The sequence below is a fragment of the Callorhinus ursinus genome, unplaced genomic scaffold, assembly GCF_003265705.2.
Source record: "Callorhinus ursinus isolate GAN/ISIS: 27379988/994484 unplaced genomic scaffold, GSC_fseal_2.0 scaffold3, whole genome shotgun sequence".
Taxonomy (NCBI): domain Eukaryota; kingdom Metazoa; phylum Chordata; class Mammalia; order Carnivora; family Otariidae; genus Callorhinus; species Callorhinus ursinus.
The window spans coordinates 11,566,847-11,590,335 of NW_027397065.1; the positions used below are offsets into that span (position 1 = coordinate 11,566,847).

General features: G+C 37.8%; 1 protein-coding gene across 7 annotated transcripts in view; it reads right to left on the reverse strand.

Annotated features, from left to right (window-relative positions):
* The window catches only part of KIAA0825 (KIAA0825 ortholog), a 413,115-nt gene that overhangs the window by 182,746 nt on the left and 206,880 nt on the right, over positions 1-23,489 (reverse strand). For all 7 annotated transcript variants that reach the window (XM_073888176.1, XM_073888171.1, XM_073888172.1 and 4 more), the window contains one exon: positions 22,291-22,385. In XM_073888176.1, the coding sequence (XP_073744277.1) occupies positions 22,291-22,385 (95 nt within the window). The remainder of the gene's footprint in view (positions 1-22,290; positions 22,386-23,489) is intronic.

Consider the following 23,489-nt stretch of genomic DNA (forward strand, 5'->3'; position numbering starts at 1 on the left):
TTATAGAGCTTCACATTTAAGTTTTATGTCATTTTCTGTGTTATACTTCTACAATAAAATCTTTAAAAATAACATATATGACATGCATGTTCACAGAAAACAAGATATTCACATCATATGTCATTTCAACTTGCATTTTTTGCCAGCAATCTGAGGTGAAAAGGACGTGGACTTTGGAGCTAGCCACCAGCCTTGGACTCAAATCCCAGCTTGCCCTTGTACACACTGTGCGACATTTGACAAATGCTTTCCTTCTTTGAACCTACTTTCATATCTTTATAATTAAGAACCTGACAAGTGTTTTATAGAAAGTTTTTTGAGGATTAAAAGTTTATATATAAAAATATACAGCACGTTGCCAGTCAGGGAACAGTGCTTTAAACATTTCAGGCTCTGTTTTCTTTCCTTTCGGAGAATTTCTTCACATTTTAAATCTGTTATAATTGGAGAGTCAAGAATACTTTTGTGTAGAAACCAGCTCCAAAGAGTACAGATAAAGTTGAAAACTGCCCCAAATTAAGTTATTTGAGAAAAGTTATGTAGTTCCCGCTCTCATTTTAATTGATAAAATTAAAAAACAAGCAGACTGGATTTATAACTTTGCTGTGAGGGTATCAAGTTATATTTTTAAAAAGCGAACAGAGAGTAAAGTCATGAAACAACAATTTGTCAAATTTTTTTTTTAGATTTTATTTATTTATTTGACAGAGAGAGACAAAGCAAGAGAGGGAACACAAGCAGGGGGAGTGGGAGAGGGAGAAGCAGGCTTCCTGCTGAGCAGGGAGCCCGATGTGGGACTCGATCCCAGGACCCTGCGATCATGACCTGAGCCGAAGGCAGATGCTTAACGACTGAGCCACCCAGGCACCCAGTTAGTCAAATATTTTTAAAGAGCTATTTATTAGAATAATGAAAGAGAAGAATCTTCCTTTTAAGAATTGCTACTACTTAACATTTTTAAAGAATCCTTTGGTGTTGAAAAAAGACAATGGGACAGTCTTTGATTTTTTTCTGTACCATTTATGGAGGTTTAACTGTATATCGCAAAAATGCTTCCAGTTTCATCCAAATCTACCGTTAAATTACCTATGTAATTATCCCAGTAGAATTCATTATACTTTTTTATTATTAATTTCATTAACACTTTACTGGTAGGAGTGTGGATGTATCTTTAAATGCAGTTCAGAGTTGTTAGTATGACAAAAGAACATTGCCGTATTATTCAAGGGGGGGTGTATCATTACTAAGTTAAAATAATAAGAGAAAATTATTAGCCACTAACAGTGTAGATAAAAAAATAAATGGTCATGAGGGCTTACTTCAGGACATACTTTCCAATGATCCCAACGACAATATCTTTTCATACATAGTTCCATTAAGATGAAGTTCAGTCAGTTGTATATTCCACCTACGACAAGATCATGATGTGACAGACTTCTAGTATTTGCCAAAAAGAGAATAGTTGCTAGAAGTTATGTACTGACATACATAGAGCGCAAAATGGAGTGGGGGGGGGAAATTCATGAGGATATCCAGAACAAATGTTTCGAGGCTAATCTGAGCATAGAAAACTGTATGCAAATGGAAATTACAAGCACATATATCTTTTAATTGGAAATCTAACCTTTATCATTATTATATACTGTACTTGCCCATGTATCATAATATCATTTCCTGTTCTCTATCACACTTTCTCAATTAAATAAGGATTACAGATGAGATAGAATTTTTAGTACTTCAGTTAATTCTCAGTACATAATTCTCATTCTTTTGTTCTCTATTGCTATCAATCTTCCCACTATTTTCAAATCAAAATAAGTCATTGCTGAGGGCTTCTTCTGTGCAAGTATTTACACCTAGAATAACTCTCTAATGAAGAATTCCCAGAAGAAACTTGGGTATACAAACTGTAGAAATATCGAAGTTTGCTCAATTTTATTGTGGTTGAAATGGGCCACAAAAAAACTTATTAATTTCTAGTTGTAAAAATCCATCCCTTGCCCCACCCCCCTGCCTAAATCTTTTAAAGTAATTCTTCAATATCAACTTAAAGTCAACATAGAGTAGTAATCATAGTATTTTATGGGAATTTATTATATATAATCTACCAGTATTTTGGCAGAACAGAGATTGACAAGGAATGTGAATTAGAGTATGACTCCCTGAGTATAAATTGTGACTTCTATCTTCTTTTGACATTCCAGTCTTTGTAGTGTAAATATCCATATTTTTTTTCCAAGGAACAAAGAAACAATTCAAAGAAGTGAAAAATAACGTACTTCATTCGGCTTAGGTTGAATCAGAATTGGCAATGGAGGAAAGCATTTAACTCAGGTAAAGAACTTCATAAGGGATGTTGTAAAAACCCAGCTATTTTAAAGAATGTTTCTGCTGTTTTCAATATTAAAACATTTTAAAAAGATAAAACAAGGCCATGAAATGTTAGAACTTCATAACTGAACTGCCTTATAGTGAATGAAAATATTGTTTATAAATTTTTATGAACAAGATAGGTCTCACACTTTTTTGCACACTCTGTTTTTTCCTACACTAGAGAAAGATATCCAGACTTATTACATAGATGCTTTGGTATATTATCATTGGCCTTTGTATATTTAATGATCACTTAGCTATATTTAAAAGATCAAATGCCCCCTCAAACAATGTTATTGGGGTGCTTTAATTCTGTTTTTAACCTAACATTCATTGTATTTGATATTGCTTTTAACATCCAGAATATTAGAGTCTGATTATGTTTTTCACATGAGAACTCTGATTTATAATGGTTTTACTGGCATGGTATTTTTTTAAAAAGATTTTTTATTTTTTATTAGAGAGAGAGAGCACAAGCAGGCAGAGCAGAGCAGCAGGCAGAGGGAGAGGGAGAAACAAGCTCCCCGCTCAGCAGGGAGCCTGATGTGGGGCTTGATTCCAGGACCCCAAGATCATGACCTGAGCCGAAGGCAGCCGCTTAACCAACTGAGCCACCCAGGCGCCCCATAGCATGGGATTTAAATGACACGTAAAAACTAGTAAGAGGAAAGAATGGTCCAATTCACCTTAGCCTAATGCTACCCCAGCTTTAATTGTGCAGATGAAGCACTTTAGTATCTTATAAGAATGCAGATTTTCATTCAGTGGGTCTTGGGCAGGACCCAAGGTTCTGTATTTCTAATGCTGCTGTTTATGGGACAAACTTTGAGGGGCAAGCTTCTGGAGAACCTACACAAGTTCTAATTGCACCACGCTTAACTCTATTTGCTCTGCTCAATGAACACCAATATACTATCCAAGGCTTGAAAGTTGATGGAGTGAAATTGCAATGAGGGGGAAAAATATGAATCCTTTGGTGTTATGTATTCCATTCACATAGAAAAGCAAAAATAGAAGTAACTGAGGAGTTACAGAATAGATCTACGAACATTAGACTTACTTAAGGCCATCACATATATTTTACTGGAGTTCACTGGAATCCACCCCCCCAAAATATAAACTACATATTCATTTGTAAAATTACTGTCATTTTGTTGCAAAACTCCTGACAAAAGCACACACCAAACTTAAGGTTTAACTTGACTTCTTTTGTGATGTAACAATTTTTAAGAAATAACCTAAAACAAAGTAAAAATTATGATTGCTTGGAGATCAAAAGAAAGAGAAAAAAAATTGAGCTGTTAACTTAAGAGAATTTCTTTTAGTTAAAAAAGTACTTTACATAGCTCTTCCATTAAAAAATATCTACAAACATTTCCTTATTAATGAAACCCTTCTGAGTGGCACAGATCAAGCATACACACATGCTTGAAAATGGATTTTCACTACTGATAAAGCTTTGACCCACGCAAATTCCACTCTCCACCCTTTCATGTACTATAAGAACAGATTTTTAAGGTAAAGAAGCATTAAGAAAAATAAGATAAGAAATAAAGGCACTAACACAAATTTTTATGCAAGAAAAAGAATGCCAAATTTGATTCTTTTTCAAGAAATTTGCATTTTATGAAATAAAATAAACATTTTATAAAAGGTTTGGAGGAAATTTACCATTTCAAAATCACATCTTTAAGACAAAAGAGTTGGACTTTTGCTCCATTAAAATGTTTCTGGATGGGTCTAGTTTGACAGTTTAGCCTGTCTGGTGTGACTTTCACAGTCTGTTGGCAGTTGGTAGGTAAGCCATCACACCTGTAAGTCCGTGGTTGATTAATGAGACTTTCAGCTCATTGCTACCATCTGAAGGAGGGCTATGGCCTTTCTGAGCTTCACTGGTTTATTCGCCTTAAACTACAGTCCTGCTGAGGTATCTTCCATAAGAAAATCACACCTGGTTAAAGCTAATGAAAACCACAATATGTCATTTTTTAGACAAGTCAAAAAGCATGTAAGACTAGACAAAAGATGTATTCAAGTAACATGAATGTAGTTTTGTCATAACCTGCCACTCCAAAGAGTAACACAAGAAAAGCTGTCCTCAATGACATATTTCAGTGTCAACTTTTAGAGTGAGAACTCTGAATTCTGTGCTGTAAGAGGGCTCTCTACAATGCCACCTCTTATGCAAGACACAGTATATATTTTCAGCAGACCCGGGAAGCTTCTAGTTCGTGACTGGACAGCCATTTAACTCTGATTATCAGTAAGTGGTTAATCTAATTGGGAAACTTGAGAGTCTTGTTTTAAGTTCTTCAGCTTTGGTTGGTCCACTTTTAAGTGTGTGTAATAATCTTGCGACTTCTTGAGTGCAAGGCAGCACTACAAATGCTTTCTCTGTAATCTTGCTTTAGAGATTGAAAAGCCAACAAAATGTGGAGGGAAGAAGTGGTGGAGAGAGAGAGAGAGAGAGGGCAAGGTAGGGAGAGAGGGAGAGGGAGAGAATGACAGAACTCAAAGAGCAGATAACCAGAGGTCTACTGCATAAACAGTCTAGCACAGGGTAAAGTAGTGGGAAATTAAGGAAACATATCTGATGGGAAACTTTTTCTCTTCAGGGTTTCATACGATAGTTTCATTTTTTTTTTGAAGCCCTATGAATGTTCCAAACATCAGTGATATTTAAATAAATACTAAATTTCATTTTAAAGCTGTTTTAAACCTGCTGTTCTTTATTTTGGATTTTGGACAAGCATTCCCTTCTAGTAGCTACATACACAGTATAAAGGGTTAGCTATCTTTAAGTGGCAGATGGAATCACAACACTCCTAGTACGACTGATAAAAAATGAGCAGTGAAGGACCAAAAGTTTCCATTCTAGTAATTACCATTTTCTGATTCATGGTATTAACTACTTTTACATCACCATACACATTATCAGTGAAGAGTCCTCTGAACTGGAAGGGCACACTTGCATATTTTCTATTGCACTTATTCATATCTCTACCACCATGTTTCCATTCAACTGAAATTGAAACTGATCAAATAAAGAATGAATACTATTTCTATGCATCTTACCCAAAATACGAAAAGGAATATTTTCCTTTATTTTTACCACGGGATAATCTGAGAATAATTCATCATTATCATCACAGTCATTGCTATTTTTCCAATTTCCTATTTGATGCCTGTATTTAGAACTATTGAATGAAAAATATTTAGTACTCTGCTAATCTTAATTTCTAACTGTAATTTTTATTTGGAAAAACTGATTTTGGCTGGCAAAAATATTGTTTCCTTCAACACCTTAATGTCAACAATGACTAATTATTTACTAAGTGTTTGATCATTTCAACAAATTTTCAAATAGTTCTATCAATTATTTCAATTATCCTAGCTACACAGTTATATCACATGGAAAACTTTTTGGAGTATCAGTAACTATGCCCTGCCCCAGAGATTCGTATTTAATTGATCAGGTGGAGGCCTGGTATCGTGTTTTGTTTTGCTTTTTATTACTTCCCAAATAATTCTAAAGTGTATCCAAGATTAAGTACAACTGCTCTATATAATAATCCTCATGTTTATTTTGTTGACTTCAAAGGATAAAAAATTTAATCCTATCAGAGGAAAGAGATTTTTCAAATTAAGTTGGAAAGGGAATCATTAGTCTGGGATTCTTAGGCCCATTATGGTTTATAAGAAAACATGCGGGACCATTAGTCAGAAATCCTGGGCTTGAGTCATTGCTCAGCCCGCTCCAAGACTTCAGTAAGTCCCTCAAGACAAATGCATTCTGACCTATAAAATGAGAAAATTAAGATTTCATCTAGCTTTAAAAGATGTTCACAAATAATTTCCAAGAATGCAGAATACTGTTCTTAAATACTAATCATAGTATTCTATATAATAAAGGTAGGAGTTAAGTCAAGGTGAGCAAACTTCTGTCACGAAGCTCTCATTCCCCTCTGTCTGTGGCAGACATTGCTTAATGATTACAGCACTAGAGGGAACAAACAAACAAGCAAAAAACTACCCTCCTGGACTGTGCACTCAAGATAAAACTATTTTCTCTCAGGAGTTAAGTGCTTATTAGCCCTTTTAAGACTTTAGGACATGCCATCCAAAAATAAGCCACTTTGGTACATTGATTGTTTTGAACTGAAAACACTTGAAAAACAGCAGATGTGGGGAGGGGCTTTCCCTGAACAACCCTTCTCTGCCTAAAGACAGGTCCTCCAAAAGAAACTCAGTTGTCATAAATCCCATCCAGGAGAGTTTCATCAACCAGAGAAGATTGATTCTTGTCGTAAAAGAGGCTAGAAGTTGACACTATCCCCAGACAAACTATGTCACCAACTATCATACCTCCCATCTATTCTTCTATGGGCCCATTCATCTTCCTAAGTGGCCTAAATTTCCCTCTTCCCTTCCCCTATATTAAGATGGTATGTAAGGTCTCAAATCTCACCATTTTTGAGGTATTCACATTTTTCCCCATAATGCCCCCATGCACACAAATATTAAAAATTAACACATGTGTATATCTTTTCTCCCATTAACTTGCCTGTTGTCAGTTTATTTCATAGACCCAACTATCAAACCTAGGAGGGCTGAGGGGAAGGAAGTCTTTCCTCCTCTACACTGTTCTTTTTTTTTTTTTTTTAAAGATTTTATTTATTTATTTGACAGAGAGAGACACAGTGAGAGAGGGAACACAAGCAGGGGGACAGGAGAGGGAGAAGCAGGCTTCCCGCAGAGCAGGGAGCCCGATGTGGGGCTCGATCCCAGGACCCTGGGATCATGACCTGAGCTGAAGGCAGACGCCCAACGACTGAGCCACCCAGGCGCCCCTACACTGTTCTTTTTAAAGAGATGATGTAACAGAGTAGTCCAGCAGGATACTAAAAATGTCCAGAAAAAATAAAAAATTGTTAGCACAGTGCAGAAGCAAGGACACCATGACTCACAGCATGTGAATAGGCCCTAATGGCAGGCATAGCTTCATGGAGGGATGGCCTACTTCTACTCCCCAAATAAACCTTTTTGTCATGATCCAGCTTCTGATGTCAATTCACCTCGAGGGAGAGAATTCCCAGATCTGCTTGAAGTTGTATTTTCCACTGTACATAAGTAAAATGGAGCTCTGGATTTTACAAAAGTCTCTGTTGAGTTTGATTAGTGTGAGCCAATATTCCTATATGAAGTGAAATTGTCAGGCTTCCAAAGTTAAAGACCAGATCACAAATTAGGGTGGAAATAGCATTAAAATCAAGTCTTGCCCAAGAGGTCAGCTGGTCCTCTAGCAGTGAGGCAATGAGAGAAAACACTTGCAAATGTAATTGAAACACAGATAGTTTTTACATAAAGTGTTTTCTTACACAAACTAAGAAAAAGGAAGTTTTAAAAAGAGCCAAAGCCTTCTCATTTTTGAAGGTTTTTCATATTTAAAAATAATAATTAACATAAATGTTGTAATGAGGTAATTAGGGTGGGAGTCAATGCTCTTTGAGGACAGGGCTATCTCTCACCCAGTGCTAGATGCCATCTCTCAGGATAAATCCTATTCCAAAAGACACACTAGTCACACCATCTGCTGCCTCCAGGGAGATAAGTTGCACATTTCAAAGTATGGCAACATTCCACTATAGCATAATGAAGAAAATGAAAAACATATTAGCAAACTGAACACTTTGGGGAAATTTCATTTTCAAATTGTGTGCTGTTTTGCTTTTAAAGAAGTAAAATTATTAAATAAAATGTGTGAGAGGAAGCAAGTATTCTCCCTTGTAGCAAAATTACGAATGTTTTTACTTTGTGAAAAATAACATTATTTCCAATGAATGCATTAACATCACACATATCCACATTTGCAGAGTTGATCTGAACAAACATCAATAGCTGACATGCACGTACTCGCTAAAAGTCCAATTTCCGTCCTAAAATCTCTGTTAGATTATTTGCTAAACGAAGAAAAACTGAACAATTAATTGGGAAGCAATTGCACTTCATTTCTGCTCCAGAAACCCTTTGGGGTCTAGAAATGTCGCTGAGGCCATCTCAGACCAGCCCGTTCACAGCAACAAACCTGAACATGCTGAGTCGGAGGCATCACTACCTCTCTTGGGCGTTCCCATCACTGTCAGGCAATTCTACCCTCCACGGAGAAACTGAAGCCCTGAAGAACAGCATGCAGCCCCAGGACAAGCTGCAAGTACACGGAGAGATTAAGAGCAAGACAAATCAGGTGCACCTTTCATACTTGACCAAGGCCACTATTACACTAGCACAACTTGTCCGAAGAGCCATCAATCATGTACCAAGAGTGCCCTCATGAAGGTAGGTCCCATCCAAGCCATATAAATGGAAGGCAAATGGAATTTTAGTGACAGACTACAAGGCCATTTGATCTATGAATTACACAGGCCCTGCAATTGCTTACACATGCCTGAAAACCTTCAGGGTCGGGCAAGGCCAAGGATTCAAAAGAAAGAAGCTGCAACTCTTAGTATTCTCCAGTGATAAGCCTAAATAGGACAGGTGCCCCTTTCTCCCTGTACTACCCCTCACTCAATTCAGCATCTGACTTTGTCCTAAGCAGCCTACCATTCATTGTGCTCAAATGTTGTGAACAGAATTGATTTAAAAATGAAAGATGCAGTGGAGAGACCATTACTTGAGCAAACTAACTATCTCTGTTGTGGTACTATCTACCTCAAACCCTCTCTTTAGACTGCCTCTCACTTTGGCTACCTGGCTGACTCAGGTTCACCTGTCAACACACAGCTTAAGTATCACCACATCCTGGGTATATTTCCCGACTGCTCCAGCATTCAAGTTAGCTCTGCCATCTTCCACTCTAGTTCTTTGGTAACTTGCACGAACCTCTAGGATAGCTCTAGCCACTGGTTTTTTAGTCTGTCTTCTCCACTAGATTCTGAGTTCCCTGACAGTAGGGGCTGTGTCTGGCTCATTTCTTTATCTGCTGCGCCTAGAATGTTTGATGGATGGATGAGTGAACAAACAGTCAAAGATCCATCTATTTACTCAAAGTCTTGTTGGACTGAATAATGGGATGGAAGTGTTCTTATAATCAACACAGTGTAGTCTGTGGGTTACAGAATACCTTACTTTCATTTGCTGCCATATGTATTCTCTGCATAATGAAGTAATGAGAGTCTGGGTTGTCCCTTATCCAAAGTTACCTATTTCCAGGGAGTCCTGACTACCTGTAAGTCCTTTAGAGATGTGATTGTTGAAATGGACAAGTAGATGTCCATCACTGGCTTTGGGCTAAATCAGATGCACAAATGCAGCAAAAACATAATCCTGATGAAGAGAGCCCACTGGGCAAGTGAGACAGGTAAACAACAAAACCGTAATCAGGTTGCTGACTCCTTTCCAAAGACAGACCAATTCTTTCATCCTGGGACTCTATTTATAGGTTTTAATTGATTAACTTGGAGTTATCAACTATTGGACAGTAAGGGAATCACCAGCTTCCAGGTCAATCACTAAATCCTGTGTATCTCTGTGGCTTTAAAAACTTTCATTTTACAGAAAGCTAGAATACTCTCTTTTTACCTTTTATTTTTCTAAATCACAATATTCATCCTGATATTTTTTTTCTTTTAAGATTCTATTCAGAATGATGACCTAATCCTTGAAGTTTATTTTAAGATTTAAATGGAAATGAGAGGAAAGGACAGATCTGTTACCTCAGGTGGTGGAATTACAAGGTACATGGTGAGGCAGAGCAAGGGATTAGTGACTTTTACTTTCCACAATGTCCATATTATTCACTTCTCCTGAGCATATATGTAATTTAAAATAGTTTAATGAAGTTTTTAATAAATGAATTAACAAAGCCTCTTTCTGATTGCCGACCTCTTCCTTACCTCAGAAAGGCCTAAAAGCAAACGACAGTCATTACAAAACAGTAAACTGAGACCAGGAGCCAAAAAGCATGACCTGCATAACCCCAAGCTCTGAACACTGAACCTAACAGTGCAAGCGTCAAGCGAGAAGAGTCCGAGCGGCCTGCTCTCCGGGTGCTGACTGTCCATCCGGGGAGACAGAAAACTGAAAAACATTAGAGAACATTTAGGGTAGCACATGCTGGATGTTAACATGTGTAACGGTCTATAAATACCCTGGGAATTTGGAAAATGGGGGATTTTTGAGATCTCTGAACCTGGAGAGGGGCTTGATGGTGGACCTCAGCAGGTGAAGGGCAGACATGGGGGTGACAGTCAAGGGGAACACAGGGGAGAAACCCAGAAAAAGGTACAGGCATCAGTGACACAGATACCAGGAAGTGCTTAAGTTCCCAATAGTCATTCTCCTATTCCAGCTCTATCAGTCTTCTCATCTGGAGCCTCCAGTCTATCAGTGACCTGGGGTGAACTTCAGTCCTGATCAGGCAATGAGGGGGGGGTCTCTGTCCCTGAGAACAAATGTCCAGATCAAGTTTCGTCAGGGATGCCGGAACACTCGACTCAGACCCCATGTCTAGATCTTGATTTCTGAGTAACTCAAAATCCACAGCTGAAACCAGGAACTGGTACACAGACTCACTGATTGATTGACCGTTAAATATTGGCCCTTTCTGGTCACACCTGTCCTGCCTCAGATTCATGAATAACCAGGCTTCAGCTTCCTGAGCTTACCTTCTGCCTTGAACCCAGACCATGTATCACACAGCCACCACCTAATAGTGCTCTAGACCTCTCTTTTCTCATTTCTGTTTTTTCTCCTTGGTCCTCCCTTCCCTCATTTTACAATTATCTGGATGCTTGGGTTGTGCCTTACTATTTTATCCCTGGCCACATGTTTTTGCTTTACCTTACTCCCTTCCCTCATTTTACAATTATCTGGATGCTTGGGTTGTGCCTTACTATTTTATCCCTGGCCACATGTTTTTGCTTTACCTTACTCTTGTGCAAAGAAGAGGGCTGAACAATAGCTAAAAACAGTTTTAACTAATATTTATAGAGCATCTCCTGTGTTCCAGGCTTTGTGCTAAAAACTTGCTGGGGTTTTTTTGATCTGCCCATTCAAAAAGAAATGTGCTGCTATGATCTCTATCATGCAGGTAAGAGAAAGGAGACTAGTAGAGAAAGACTTGAACTACAGGTTGCCATATTCCAGAATGGGCAAAGGGATGGTGGGATTATAAAGGAAATAATGGAAACACCAGATGAAGGAGGCTCTGAAATTGGGGCTCAGGAGTTTGGGTTTGGTGCAGGAGGCAATGTGGAGCCACCATTAAGTTTCAAAGCAGAATATATTTCTGTATATTTCACTGTATCTTTTATCACTTTGAATATTTGGTAATTTGTAATACAAGTTTGCTTGTGTCTTTTTATTTCCCACCTCTATTCTATCAGCGTCAGGAAGTAATCTACACCTACAAGGCAGCGTGACATGGAAAGACAAAACCAACCAAGAATCCGGAATGGCTAAATTGTGCTGTGATAATCTGGCATAATGCTCTAAGTTATTCAAAATGAAAATTACATCTTTGCATCGATGAATGACAAAAAATAGTCTCGTGAAAACGTGGAACCTGCGATGGTAAATGTAGATTCCTTAAGGTGAGGTGCAAAAGGAAGTGTTTGTTGTGTACGTATAAAGGGAACTGGTAGAAAAGAGCTGAACCAAGGTGGTGGCATTATATTATAAACACACTATTTCTGTGTCCTAAAATGATAATGCTATTTTCAATTGGTTTTGATAATGATGGAAAATGTTAAGGAGAAAAACACATTAATCCAGCAGAGATCAATGGACTGGAAGTCAAGGCAAGAGTAAGCAGGTGATCTAGCTATCAGCGGGTGGGGCTCTGGATTTGAGAGCAGCAGCGCTGGGGGATAGAAAGTGATGGTGTAAGAAACGGGTGGACTAGCGGGCTTCTGCCGTCCAACAACACAGATGATGGGAGATGGAAACTTTGCAAAGCCATTCAAGATTTCTAGGCTGAGGAAAGATGTTACTGCCACAAGTAGAAATCACACAATTCTCAAGGGGAGGCAGTTTTCAGATGAAGGTAATTATGATGTTAGGCCTTCTAGATGAGGTGAGAGTTATTACATTAAAATATTATTACAGTGACAATCTAAGTGTATGTGACCTGGAGTCTTATTTAACAATTACAACTGGAACTATGGAGGACTGCACAGCATAGATTTAGAGATTCACGTTGGTGGGCCTAATCCATTTTGAGGACTGGCCCTTTTTAGCTAACAGAACATTTTTGAAAAATAAAATTTGGATGTTTTCCCTTAGGTATACTCTTACCTCCCCCTACTGTATTATACCTTGCCTTCACAAATTTATATTATTTGCCCAGGCCTGAAGGTATCTGATGTTGAGACCTAGGATAATTCCTTAAAGCCACAGAAACAAATGAGTTAGCTGCAGAAAAAAAGGTGGAAAGGATATGGAAAGTGTGAGAACAGGAGGATCACGGCCAGAAACCTGTAGCAATATCCGAGGAAAGAATAAATCAGAACACCTGTCTTAAGAGGAATGCCAGAAAGAGATATAGATGTATCTGGGGATGGGGGCAGAGGGAATAATCAAAAACAGGAAAAAAAATCTCAAGAAAATCACAATATTGAAGGGGCTACTCAATGCCAAGAGAAACCAAAGACTCACACACAGACATGATCTCATTTCAAGAATAACAGGGGTGGTGGGAAGGGTGGGGTAAATGATGAATTAAAAAAAAAAAAGCATCTAGGGAGACAAAAAGGGGGAAAGAATCCTTTTGGCATCAAATTTCTCCTAGGCAGCATAAAACACAGGTAGACACAATTTCTTTACAAAGTTGAATGTAAATGCACTACACAACCCAGCATTCCCATTTCTAGGTATTATCCAAGTGAAATAAAAACCTATGTTCATGCAAAACCTACACAGAAATGGTTACAGAGGCTTTATTCACAATCACCAAATACTGCAAACAACCGAAATGTCCTTTAACAGGTAAATGGATCAACCAACAATGGAACATCTTACAATGGACTATAATATTCTACAGTAAGAAGAGCAAACAATTGGGAGGAATTTCAAATCTATCACGCTGAGCAGAAGAAGCCAGATTGAAAAAATGACATAGTATAGATCTATTACTATGACATTCCTGAAAGAAGAAAACCTTAAGGACAGAAAACAGGTCATTGGTTGCCAGGGATTGAGACAGGGGAGAAATTGACTACAAGAGAATCTTTTTGCGTGATTTTGATAGTGATGATTGTTAAACAATTTTATGCATGTTTCAACTCAGAACTATACACCAGGAGTGAATTTTATTTTATGTCAAATAAAAATACACACATATATATAAAGAACAAATCAATTTAAAAATAGAGGTTATAACATATGACATAAAAGTGACCAATGGAAGAGCTAAAATTAAATTTTACTAGCAGAGCTTGAAGAGGAAGGGATAGGAAGAGGTAGTGTAACTTAAATTCTGTATTTTTCATCACAAGGAATCAGTAATACTAAGTTGTTAGTTTCTAAAAAATTAGTGGTAGAGCATATCCCTTAGATTTGTCAACTGAAAGAAATAAAAACAGAAATGGTTCAAATAGTTACAAGTGAATGGGATTTCTGTGAGGGGAGCTTTTCTGTTTCTTATCTTCCTCTACCAATTGAAATAATACATGTATATGTATTGCTTATAATTTATTACAAAATAAATTTCAAAGTTATGTTAATGCAAATATTCTGGATATAAAAATATCTTGATTTAATTTTTTTTTTACCAGATCTCCTATTTGGGGGGGTGGGGATCAAATTTAGAGCTGTATCCTCAGGTGAGATAGGTATTCTCACCTATCATAAAGGTGAGAATTTCATTTACAATATAAGAATGCATTATAGGTATCCTAACTAGTTTCATATACAACAGATCACAAAAGTACTGAAATAATATCATAAAAAGTTGTTCAGATTTGTTATATTTCATTATATTTAGTAAACATTTAAATTTCTCTCATAATTACGTCTTAGTGAAAATATTTTCAAAGAGATCATTTCTTGTCTTTATGTTGATATAGTAACATAAACAGAAATATTGTACGGTGACAAATAAGCCTAAAAAGTAGTCGATGGTATTTTCATCTTCAGCCAAAATGAATCAATGGGTCTATGACAGCTACTCCTGGCTGAACCTATGCTAAGACATTTTGTAGAAAAACATCACAGAGGCTTTGGGGTCTGAACAGAATTTGACAGGGGAATGACTTAAAGAACAGTCATTGAAAAAAGAATGTACTCCATACAAGAAAGTTTTTAATAGCTTCTGATATATATTGTAAGAACTCCAAAGTGCCAGTATGTGAACGTATAATTAGGTAGGCGAAAATTCATTACAAAGTGAATTTTGGTTCAACTTGACAAGTGAAAAATTCTCCCATAGCTGCTTTTGAGAAAATTATTATACCTTCCTTTCATCAGAATGTTGCCAATTCTGCGTTTCTGTCAATAGCATTTAACCTATTTATTTAGGTAGTCTGTTTTCTACTTCCCTAAAGTAATGGAGACCTTTATTTAAATCACATTCCTATTAACTTACACAACACATACACATATAACCTCTCACATACCAGAGTACCACCGTTTGCATCCCCACTATTGTAGCCAGGGGGAAAGGTGCCACCCACATCTCCTGCTATGGTTAGCACAGGGACCACTGTCCCTAAGCTGTCATTCCCCTGCATCTACCGTGTACTCAGGTCATTCTTCTCCCAAGTGGACTTTTGCCAGTGTCTGAGAACAATGGAGGTACTAAGGCCAGCCCATTCTTGCAGGACATGAGACTCTTCCAGCATGTGACCTTTGCTCATGGAGTCCTCATTGGCCTTGTCAAAACCTTCTTAGACCTACCCTGCTACCCATGACTCTTTCTACCCAACCCTCCTCCCTCCTCTCCTTTTGCAGCTATCAGATCAGCAACTTGGTCTGAGGGTTCACTTGCCTACCCCTTCCCTCTCCACTTTATCCTTCATGGGCAGCTCTCCTGAAAAATTTCTTGCACCTCTCATCCTATCTGGCATCTGCTTGGAGGATTTGAACAAACACAATGACTCTGAAACAATGGTAAGCATTGCTCCTCTCCACCTAAAGAATACCTGGGCCACACTGTCTTCAAAGAGAACATATCGTACCTAACTTTTATGCAATGTAGGAACAGACTTAAATGAGCCCCCAAGCTTCCTTGTGAATGTCTTTTATATTTGTGATGTATAATGTCTTTCTCAGCCTCTAGCCACAGTCTCCAACCTGGCCTTCCTTCTTTGTGACTACCCTGTCCCTCTAATTCAGAGAGAAGTGAGGAACATGGACGTGAACCAGATCGAAACACCATCACTTAGTGCTCTGTGCCTATGTGCCTGAGTGTCCTTATCAGGAAAACTAGGGTAATTGGGTACCTCATTTATAAGGTTATTTTAAGGATCTATAGTTAAATATGTGTATGCAGTTCACTTAAATTATGCCAGCCAGGTGGCAAGTGCTCTCCATGTTTGCTTTTTTCATTATCATCAGTAGTTTTACTCTGAACATACAGCTAATTAACAAAATTGACCAAAGGTACAAATTTCCAGTTAAAAGATGATGATCTAGTATATGGCGTGGGGATTATAGTTCTTACTGTATTATATACTTGCAAGTTGCTAAGAGAGTACATCTTAAATGCTCCTCCCACAAAAAGGCTATGGCAATGTGATATGTGATAGAGGGTGTTAGCACTATGGTGGTGATCATTTTTACAATACATAAGTGTATCAAATCAACACCTTGCACAACTTAAACTTACACAATGTTATGTGTCAAGCATTATCTCAATGCAACTGGAAAAAAAATATTGACCAGGAATATGGTGTAGTAGATAAAGTCCCAGAAACAGAATCAGAAGACTTCATTTTAAATTCCAGATGCCACTTATTATCTCTGACCTTGGGAATGTCATTTAATGTTTTGCAACCTCACTGGCACCTGTCTCTTATTACCTAGTTCTTGGGAGGGTCAGAGAAGATCTGTGGGAAAGTACTTTACGCACCATAAAGGACAATATATAGAAGTTACCAGATAGAAAACGATACACAGGTATCGGATTATTCTGTTCACTTATTCCGTTCACTTACCGAAGCCCGAACTCCTGGAAATCCTGACGATCACCGTATTAAATTTTTATATCCTAAATACACTTCAGACATGCTGCTTTGGGAGTTAAGGATGAGAGGGAAACCTGTCCTGCTTGAGAACACACTGATGCAGGGTAGAGAGTCACTGAGTCTCTGAGGCCTTGCCTTTTGGGGGAGTGGAAAGGAAAGGGAGTTTTAGTGAGCCAGAGCATGACAAATACCCAGATTTGAATGCCATGGCATATGTAATATATGTAATGGCTCAGAGGTGTGTATTTCTAAGATCAGCATCCCTTTTTTCTTAAACCATGGTTTCTCCATAACCAGGCAGCCCGCTGCTGCATCCAGAATTTACTGCCGCATGCAGCCATAAACTTCGAGTTAATGTCGGTGCTGCCCGAGGCTGGACATTGCTGAGGGCAGCGTATGCAGTTAGAGGCCATGGACAATATTTTCTACTCTCTGCGCACCACAGGGCACCCACATTATCATCTGATACAGTGTAAAGGTCCTTTAATAATCATTATTATTAAAAGCAAACAATCAACTCCACAAATCAATAGCTCTTTTCAAACATGGTTTCTAATCTCTGTTTCCTCTCAGATGTATGGTTATTGTCCACCTGGAAAGGCCCCAAAGTGATAGCCTGAAATCTGCCACCACCACCCCTTCTGCTGTTCCTGCCATCGTATTTAATTGTGTTTGCTCAACTCGAAGCCAAACTCATATGCAGTATATTTAGATGGTTAAAATAGCATAGCATTCCTCTGTATTCACAGATTATTTTCAACACCACAATTCTTGGGAATTAGTCTGGAATAAATAAGGTAAAGCAACATAAATTTGTTCCAGTGACAAAGAAAACAATATCAAAATGGCAATCTGGAGATCCGCCACGAATGAAGGAATATACAGTGTCCCTTCTGGTGAACTCTCCTGCAAATGCAATCACCGTCTCATTCACAAGTCTGGATTTATTTTAAAGTGAGTGAGAAAGAAAGCAAGAAACTAACAGTAAGAAACTTATTCAAAAGATCAATGTACAATCACTGTACTTACTCTTACATAGCATTAAGGTAAAGGCGTAGAACTGATATATATGTTGATTTTCTGAACCTCGAAGGAGCCTTTTTTCCCCACAATGGCAAACTTTCTAAATTGAAAAACATCTATCATTAATATATATTCAGGATCTCTCTCTGAGGTCTCAGCTACTACATTTTTTTCCAAATGCCTTGAAAATCACAAATTTACAAAGGCTTGGTTCGATACTTTTGTCAGCTAACTCTACCTTAAATTTTTCAGCTTGTATTTTTAGTATCATTTAATGAATACAAACCCTATCACTCAAATGTCAAAAGATTTCTGAATCATGGAGTAAAGAACAGACTTTGTTGCTAAACAGGTTAGGATTTGAACTGCATCAGTTAATTAAAAATAAAGACCAGTGTTTCATGCTTTTAATCTGAGCCAAACTTCACATAATAATAAAAACAGGCATTTTAAACATACAGAGCTTAACTAGATTTTCATCTAAATTTGGAAAATGAAGAGAATGAACATGCACCTAGATAATTTTTTTTACTTGAGATTTCCCACAGTATACTTGCCCAATCTACAGGACTATTGATCCAACCTGACATTTAGAGAATGCCAACTTTGTGCTTATCTGTCAGGGGCTGAATTTTTCTCTGTACTCTTCTTCCTCATTTGCCTGTTAATTAATTCAACAAATATTACTCAAAACCTATTGTGCGTCCAATGGCTGTTCCAGGTACTGAAGACACGGTTTGAGTAAGACAGGTGGGGTGCTATTCCCATGAAGTATATATTCTACCCTGGGAGGCAGGATTGGGAGACAACAACGAAACAGAAAGATCTCAGACGGTGATAACTCAGTTAAGAAAACACAGTAGAGTAGAATGCTCTGGTGCCCTGGAGGGTAACTTTAGATGGGTGAGGAGGTAACACGTACCCCCGATGGACGAGATGGCAGCAACCATGTGAAGGGCAAAAGGAACTGCAGGTACAAAGACCCTAAAATGAAAAAGAGCTTGGAGAATCCAAACAACAGGAAGACGACAATGAATTCAGGACACCATGAATTGGGGAGAGGTGTTTTGAGATGAGGCCTGACAGCGAGCGGAGGGCACATCCCTGCCAAGTACTCAGGTGGTCACTTTAAGGTTTGTCCTGAGGGGGCCTGGGTGGCACAGCCAGTTAAGCCTCAGACTCTTGGTTTTGGCTCAGGTTGAGATCTCAGGGTCGTAGAATCCAGCCCTGCAAAGGGCTCCGAGCTTGGCATGGGGTCTGCTTGGTATTCTCTCTCCCCCTCTCTCTCTCTCTCTCTCTGCCCCTCCCACTCATGCTCTCATGCTTGCTCTCTGTCTCTCGAATCAATCAATCAATCAATCTAAAAAAAAAAAAAAAAGATTTGTTCTGTCTTTGGAATCAGCCCAGAACCAGCTTGCGGAACAAATAGCAGTATTATCTCCGATATAGATACTCTTGGTACCACCGCATGTCTCCTTTCTCATGTGTCTGCACTGTCCTTCCCATGGTCATCTCTTGAGTATCTCCTGAGTGGCTCAGTGGCTATTAGATGCCCCCTCCCCTTCTTGCCCTTTTTCTCACCATTTGTCTTCCAGAGTCATACATCTGTTGTCTGGTCTCTGACCTGACACTTGCTCTGAGTCTCACTATTGGTTTAAGTTTAGAAGCTACATAACCTCAGTGTCTTTGACCTCAGGTATAATTTGACTGCTCCACCTACCACCTCTAGCTCCCTGATAATGCTTAATGACCTTCATTGTCTCCTTACCCCAGCAGACAATGATACAACCGCTATGGGCTACAGACATACTTTTTAAATCATGTGTTGCATTTTCAACTTTCAAAAACACTGCCATATCCTTTAATATTCTTGATTATGTCAACAGTCTCCATGAAGTAGAGACATAAGTATCATTACTTCATTTTATTTATTTTTAAGATTTTATTTATTTGAGAGAGAGGGAGGGAGAGAGAGGGAGAAAGCACAAGTGGTGGGGGGAGGGAGCTGCAGGCAGAGGGAGAAGCAGATCCCGCTGAACAGGGAGCCCCATGTGGAGCTCGATCCCAGGACCCTGTGAGATCATGACCTGAGCCCAGGCTCCCCAAGTTCATTTTAAAGACAGGAAATCAAACTCAAATAGTTTAGGTAACTTTCCTAAGGTAAGCTTACAATAGGGACTGAGAACTCAGGAATCTTGTTTTCCCATCTCCGTCCTGTTCTGGGGGTGAGAGAGGTCTGGCTCACTCCAGGCTTGGGTCTTTAGAAAGTAATTCCATAGATGGTCTGCTTATGATATGAAATTTGAAGACCATGCACAAAAGCATTTAGAAGATGAATAGAAAGGATTCCCTTCTCCTCAACTTTTTTCATGTATGTATATTTGAGTTCAGTATTGTTTCTAACATTATGTCCTGAGACAACATTTGCATCCCCATATGTACGCTTGACCACAGTGCAGGGATAGAGTATTATAAACATATTTACCAATTAAAGAAAGAAAAAGAGAACAAGTTTAATTGCTGAGTTTGAGAAAAAGAACTGAGCATATTCAGCTGAACGGCTCTAGGTTTTCTTCTTTGGCTCTGCCCACCTCCCGAAATCACAACAGTACATAAGAAATATCACTTTGTGAATGTAGGGTAACATCCATAACTCTCATTCTAAAGCTCGATGTTCTATGTTCTCACTGTCAAATGTATTTTTTTAAATAGTCATGTTGTCAAAAACTCAATGCACTACTTAAAAAAAAAATTCAGCATTTTCAAGTAAGTTCCAACAAGAGTCTCTTAGAAAAAATAAACAATTTCCTTACTTGTTCAATTAATCAAGTCACATAAATTACATTCTTAAAATAAATGGGAAAGTACTAAAAAATAATTAAAACTCTCAAGTGTCCCTCATCCTTCTAAGGTAGATCAGTTATGTTCATTGCAGCTTGTAGTATATAGTAGTTCGGAGTGGAATACTTTTCATACCATTCTTAAAAGTTCCAAGGTTCTTATTAAGGTGATAGTCTAGCTGTTTCTATTCAATATTCATGACCCTTCTCCAAGAGAAGTGTTTTGAACTGTTACTTCTGGCTAAATTTGTGGGAGTTCTTTTCTCCCACTCACTCTTGCACGTGCTCTCTCAGGGAAAAAGACTTTAATAGGCATAGTCCTATGTGAAATGATTAAAGTTTTTACACAAACACAACATGCAATTTTGTAAAAACACAAATTCACCTCCAAGTGAATATTATACACAGCAAATGCAGAAAGGTTTGAAGGATGTGTTGCCCCTAAAGTACCATTAAGTGGATTAGAAGCAGCAATTCACAGCTGAGAAAAACTTAGTAATATAGAATACAGTTAATCTGCATCAACTCAAACTTTTACAAATAGCAGGAAAAAACTGACTTATCATTACTAGTTTGTTTCCAGATACACACATAACATTGTGTAAACATTACATAACCATAGATGCAACAGGAGACCTGGTCTCTCCTCTACCACCCCACCTCCCATCTCCCAGGCAACTTTGGGAGAGGATAGGGGCAGCTCTGGGGGATTTGTGCACGAATCCAGTGCGTTCTCAACTAGTGCCTGCCAGGTGGTAAGCTTGCTGGGAAAGCTAGATTGTTCAGCTAGATTGTTCAGCTTTGTCCATGACGGGTAGGAGAGCTTTGCTCAGGGGTGAGATATTAGGAATACCATTGTGACCACATATTTAAACGACAGGTTTTACCCTCAATAAAGCTGTCTTTTTTTTTTTCTTAACCTCCATTTGGGAAATTACGGGAAACACTGCCTATCTCCCCCTCTTGATACTTTCTCATAGGCACCCAGATTTGTCAAGGATGATTTGACGGTTATATTATGTCACTGTCGTTACTGTCTCTTAGGAAAAAATGGTATTTAATATTTGTATGAAAAAGACATGGAAATACATTCTATATCATAAAGATTATATAGAAAATATTTCTTGTACTGAACTATAAGCAAACAAATGATACTTGAAAAAAGTTGCACACATATTTATCTTACATGAAAATGTCATACTAGATGGAGAAATCCAATTTTTAAAGATTACACCTTATGGTTTTGAGTCAAGACTTTAAAGTATTTTAAAATCCATGTTAACTGATCCAAAATATAAAGGAAATATTTATACTTTAGTGCAAAATAAATTACATGTGTAGGTTCCCAGCTAAAATCACATTACCATTTTATTAGATTGTCCTGGTGTGCGTGTGTGTGTGTGTGTGTGTGTGTGCAAAATAATATGTAACAAACTATAGCAATAAAGTGCCAAAATAACTGGCTTCAAAGCAAAAAATTCGATCACAACAGTTTTACTTACATGTTTCCCTGATTAGACTGGTTGATTTGGCTTGGCATTTTGTATGCATTCATTAAATTATTATAAACAAATACAAAGTATTATAATGACATTCAAGTTGATAAATTTTGGTGTGTACAATGCAAAACTATTATACACAAAAAGTCAAACATATTTAAAATTCAGACTAAAACCAACTAATTTCATCTCAGAAAAAATTTTTACTGCCTTTTGTAAATACTTACTATGGAAAAACAGCATTTACAAAGTATACTTGGTATACTTTCACATAGATCTCTCTATATATATCTAATATGTAAAGGATATATATATATATACACACATACCCTTTTCCCCCAGCCAGATCCCCCAAATCACAAATCTCATTACCTGTTTTTGAGCAGTACGCTGAAGGTCATCTTATCCAGTCCCAGATAATCTGGCAGCAAGTTTGACCAATTCCAGTTCCATTTTGTGATGGCTGACTGTTGATAAATGAGAACACGCTATTGTTAGTTATTAATCAGAGTTAATATGATCAGTAAATTAAAGCTCCAGCTGTGATAGACTAACTAAGAAGGAGGGGGGTCCAGAACAAGGACTTAGACAGATAACATCAATCATGTCCACAGAAGAAGGTTTTTACTCCAATAAGACAGCAATTAATTTATAAATCCATTTGGGGATGTAGTCATTATTTATAAAAATATAAATCAATTTCTTGAGTCGTTATTCTTCCCAAGTGCTAATGGCATTTGCCCAACAAGTTTCCCTGAGAGGGTGACTTTTTGAAAAGAAAAGTGAAATCACTGGCAACTTTTTCATCTATCAATTGATAGTTTATATTTTTTAGCACCCAGAAATTTGACTAAAAAAAAAAAGACTTAGAAGTGCTATGACTCAAATTACAAGACACAGCTTAATTAGAGTGTGAAGATAATGTTATTTTTGGTTAAGAAAATGCTTTAAAGGGGAAATCAGAACAACCTGTAAATATAAACATTCCTTTTTCTCATTTAATAGGTAATTTCACAACAGAGTAAGGAGAAGAATTGCTGTGAAAGATAATCTCATAATTCAGAATGGAATAAAACATACCATTTATTTAAATGAAGTGAGGATAATTTAACAGCTACAACGATTATTTATGGTTTGGAGCAATCTAATGTACAACATAGAAAAGCAGACAATACACTCAAACTTACACAATATATTTGGTTTTCAAATTCCTTAAAACTAAACAATTTTGATAATAAGAGTCCAGGCCGATGTTTAAAATCCTCTAAGAACTATGCCCTGTCACCTGCTGATTAATGGAGCACCACAATCCTGTCATAGAGCAGGAGAATTCTGCCCCGGGTTGTCAGCACTTGAAGGTCTTATTCTACTACGGTATTGATGAATGTAGACTAGGGTTGTAACAGGCATGGCAAAAATATCATCTGCATCCCGAATTAGGCCATTGTTTAATTCTTGTTTTCCTCAGAGCTCTAGGTCAAGCAATCCTTCTCCTTTGCCCTGTTAGTTCAAAGAGTCTGTGAGGAGGCTTTTCCCTTTTTTATTCACCAAAAGAACAACCAAAGCAAAAG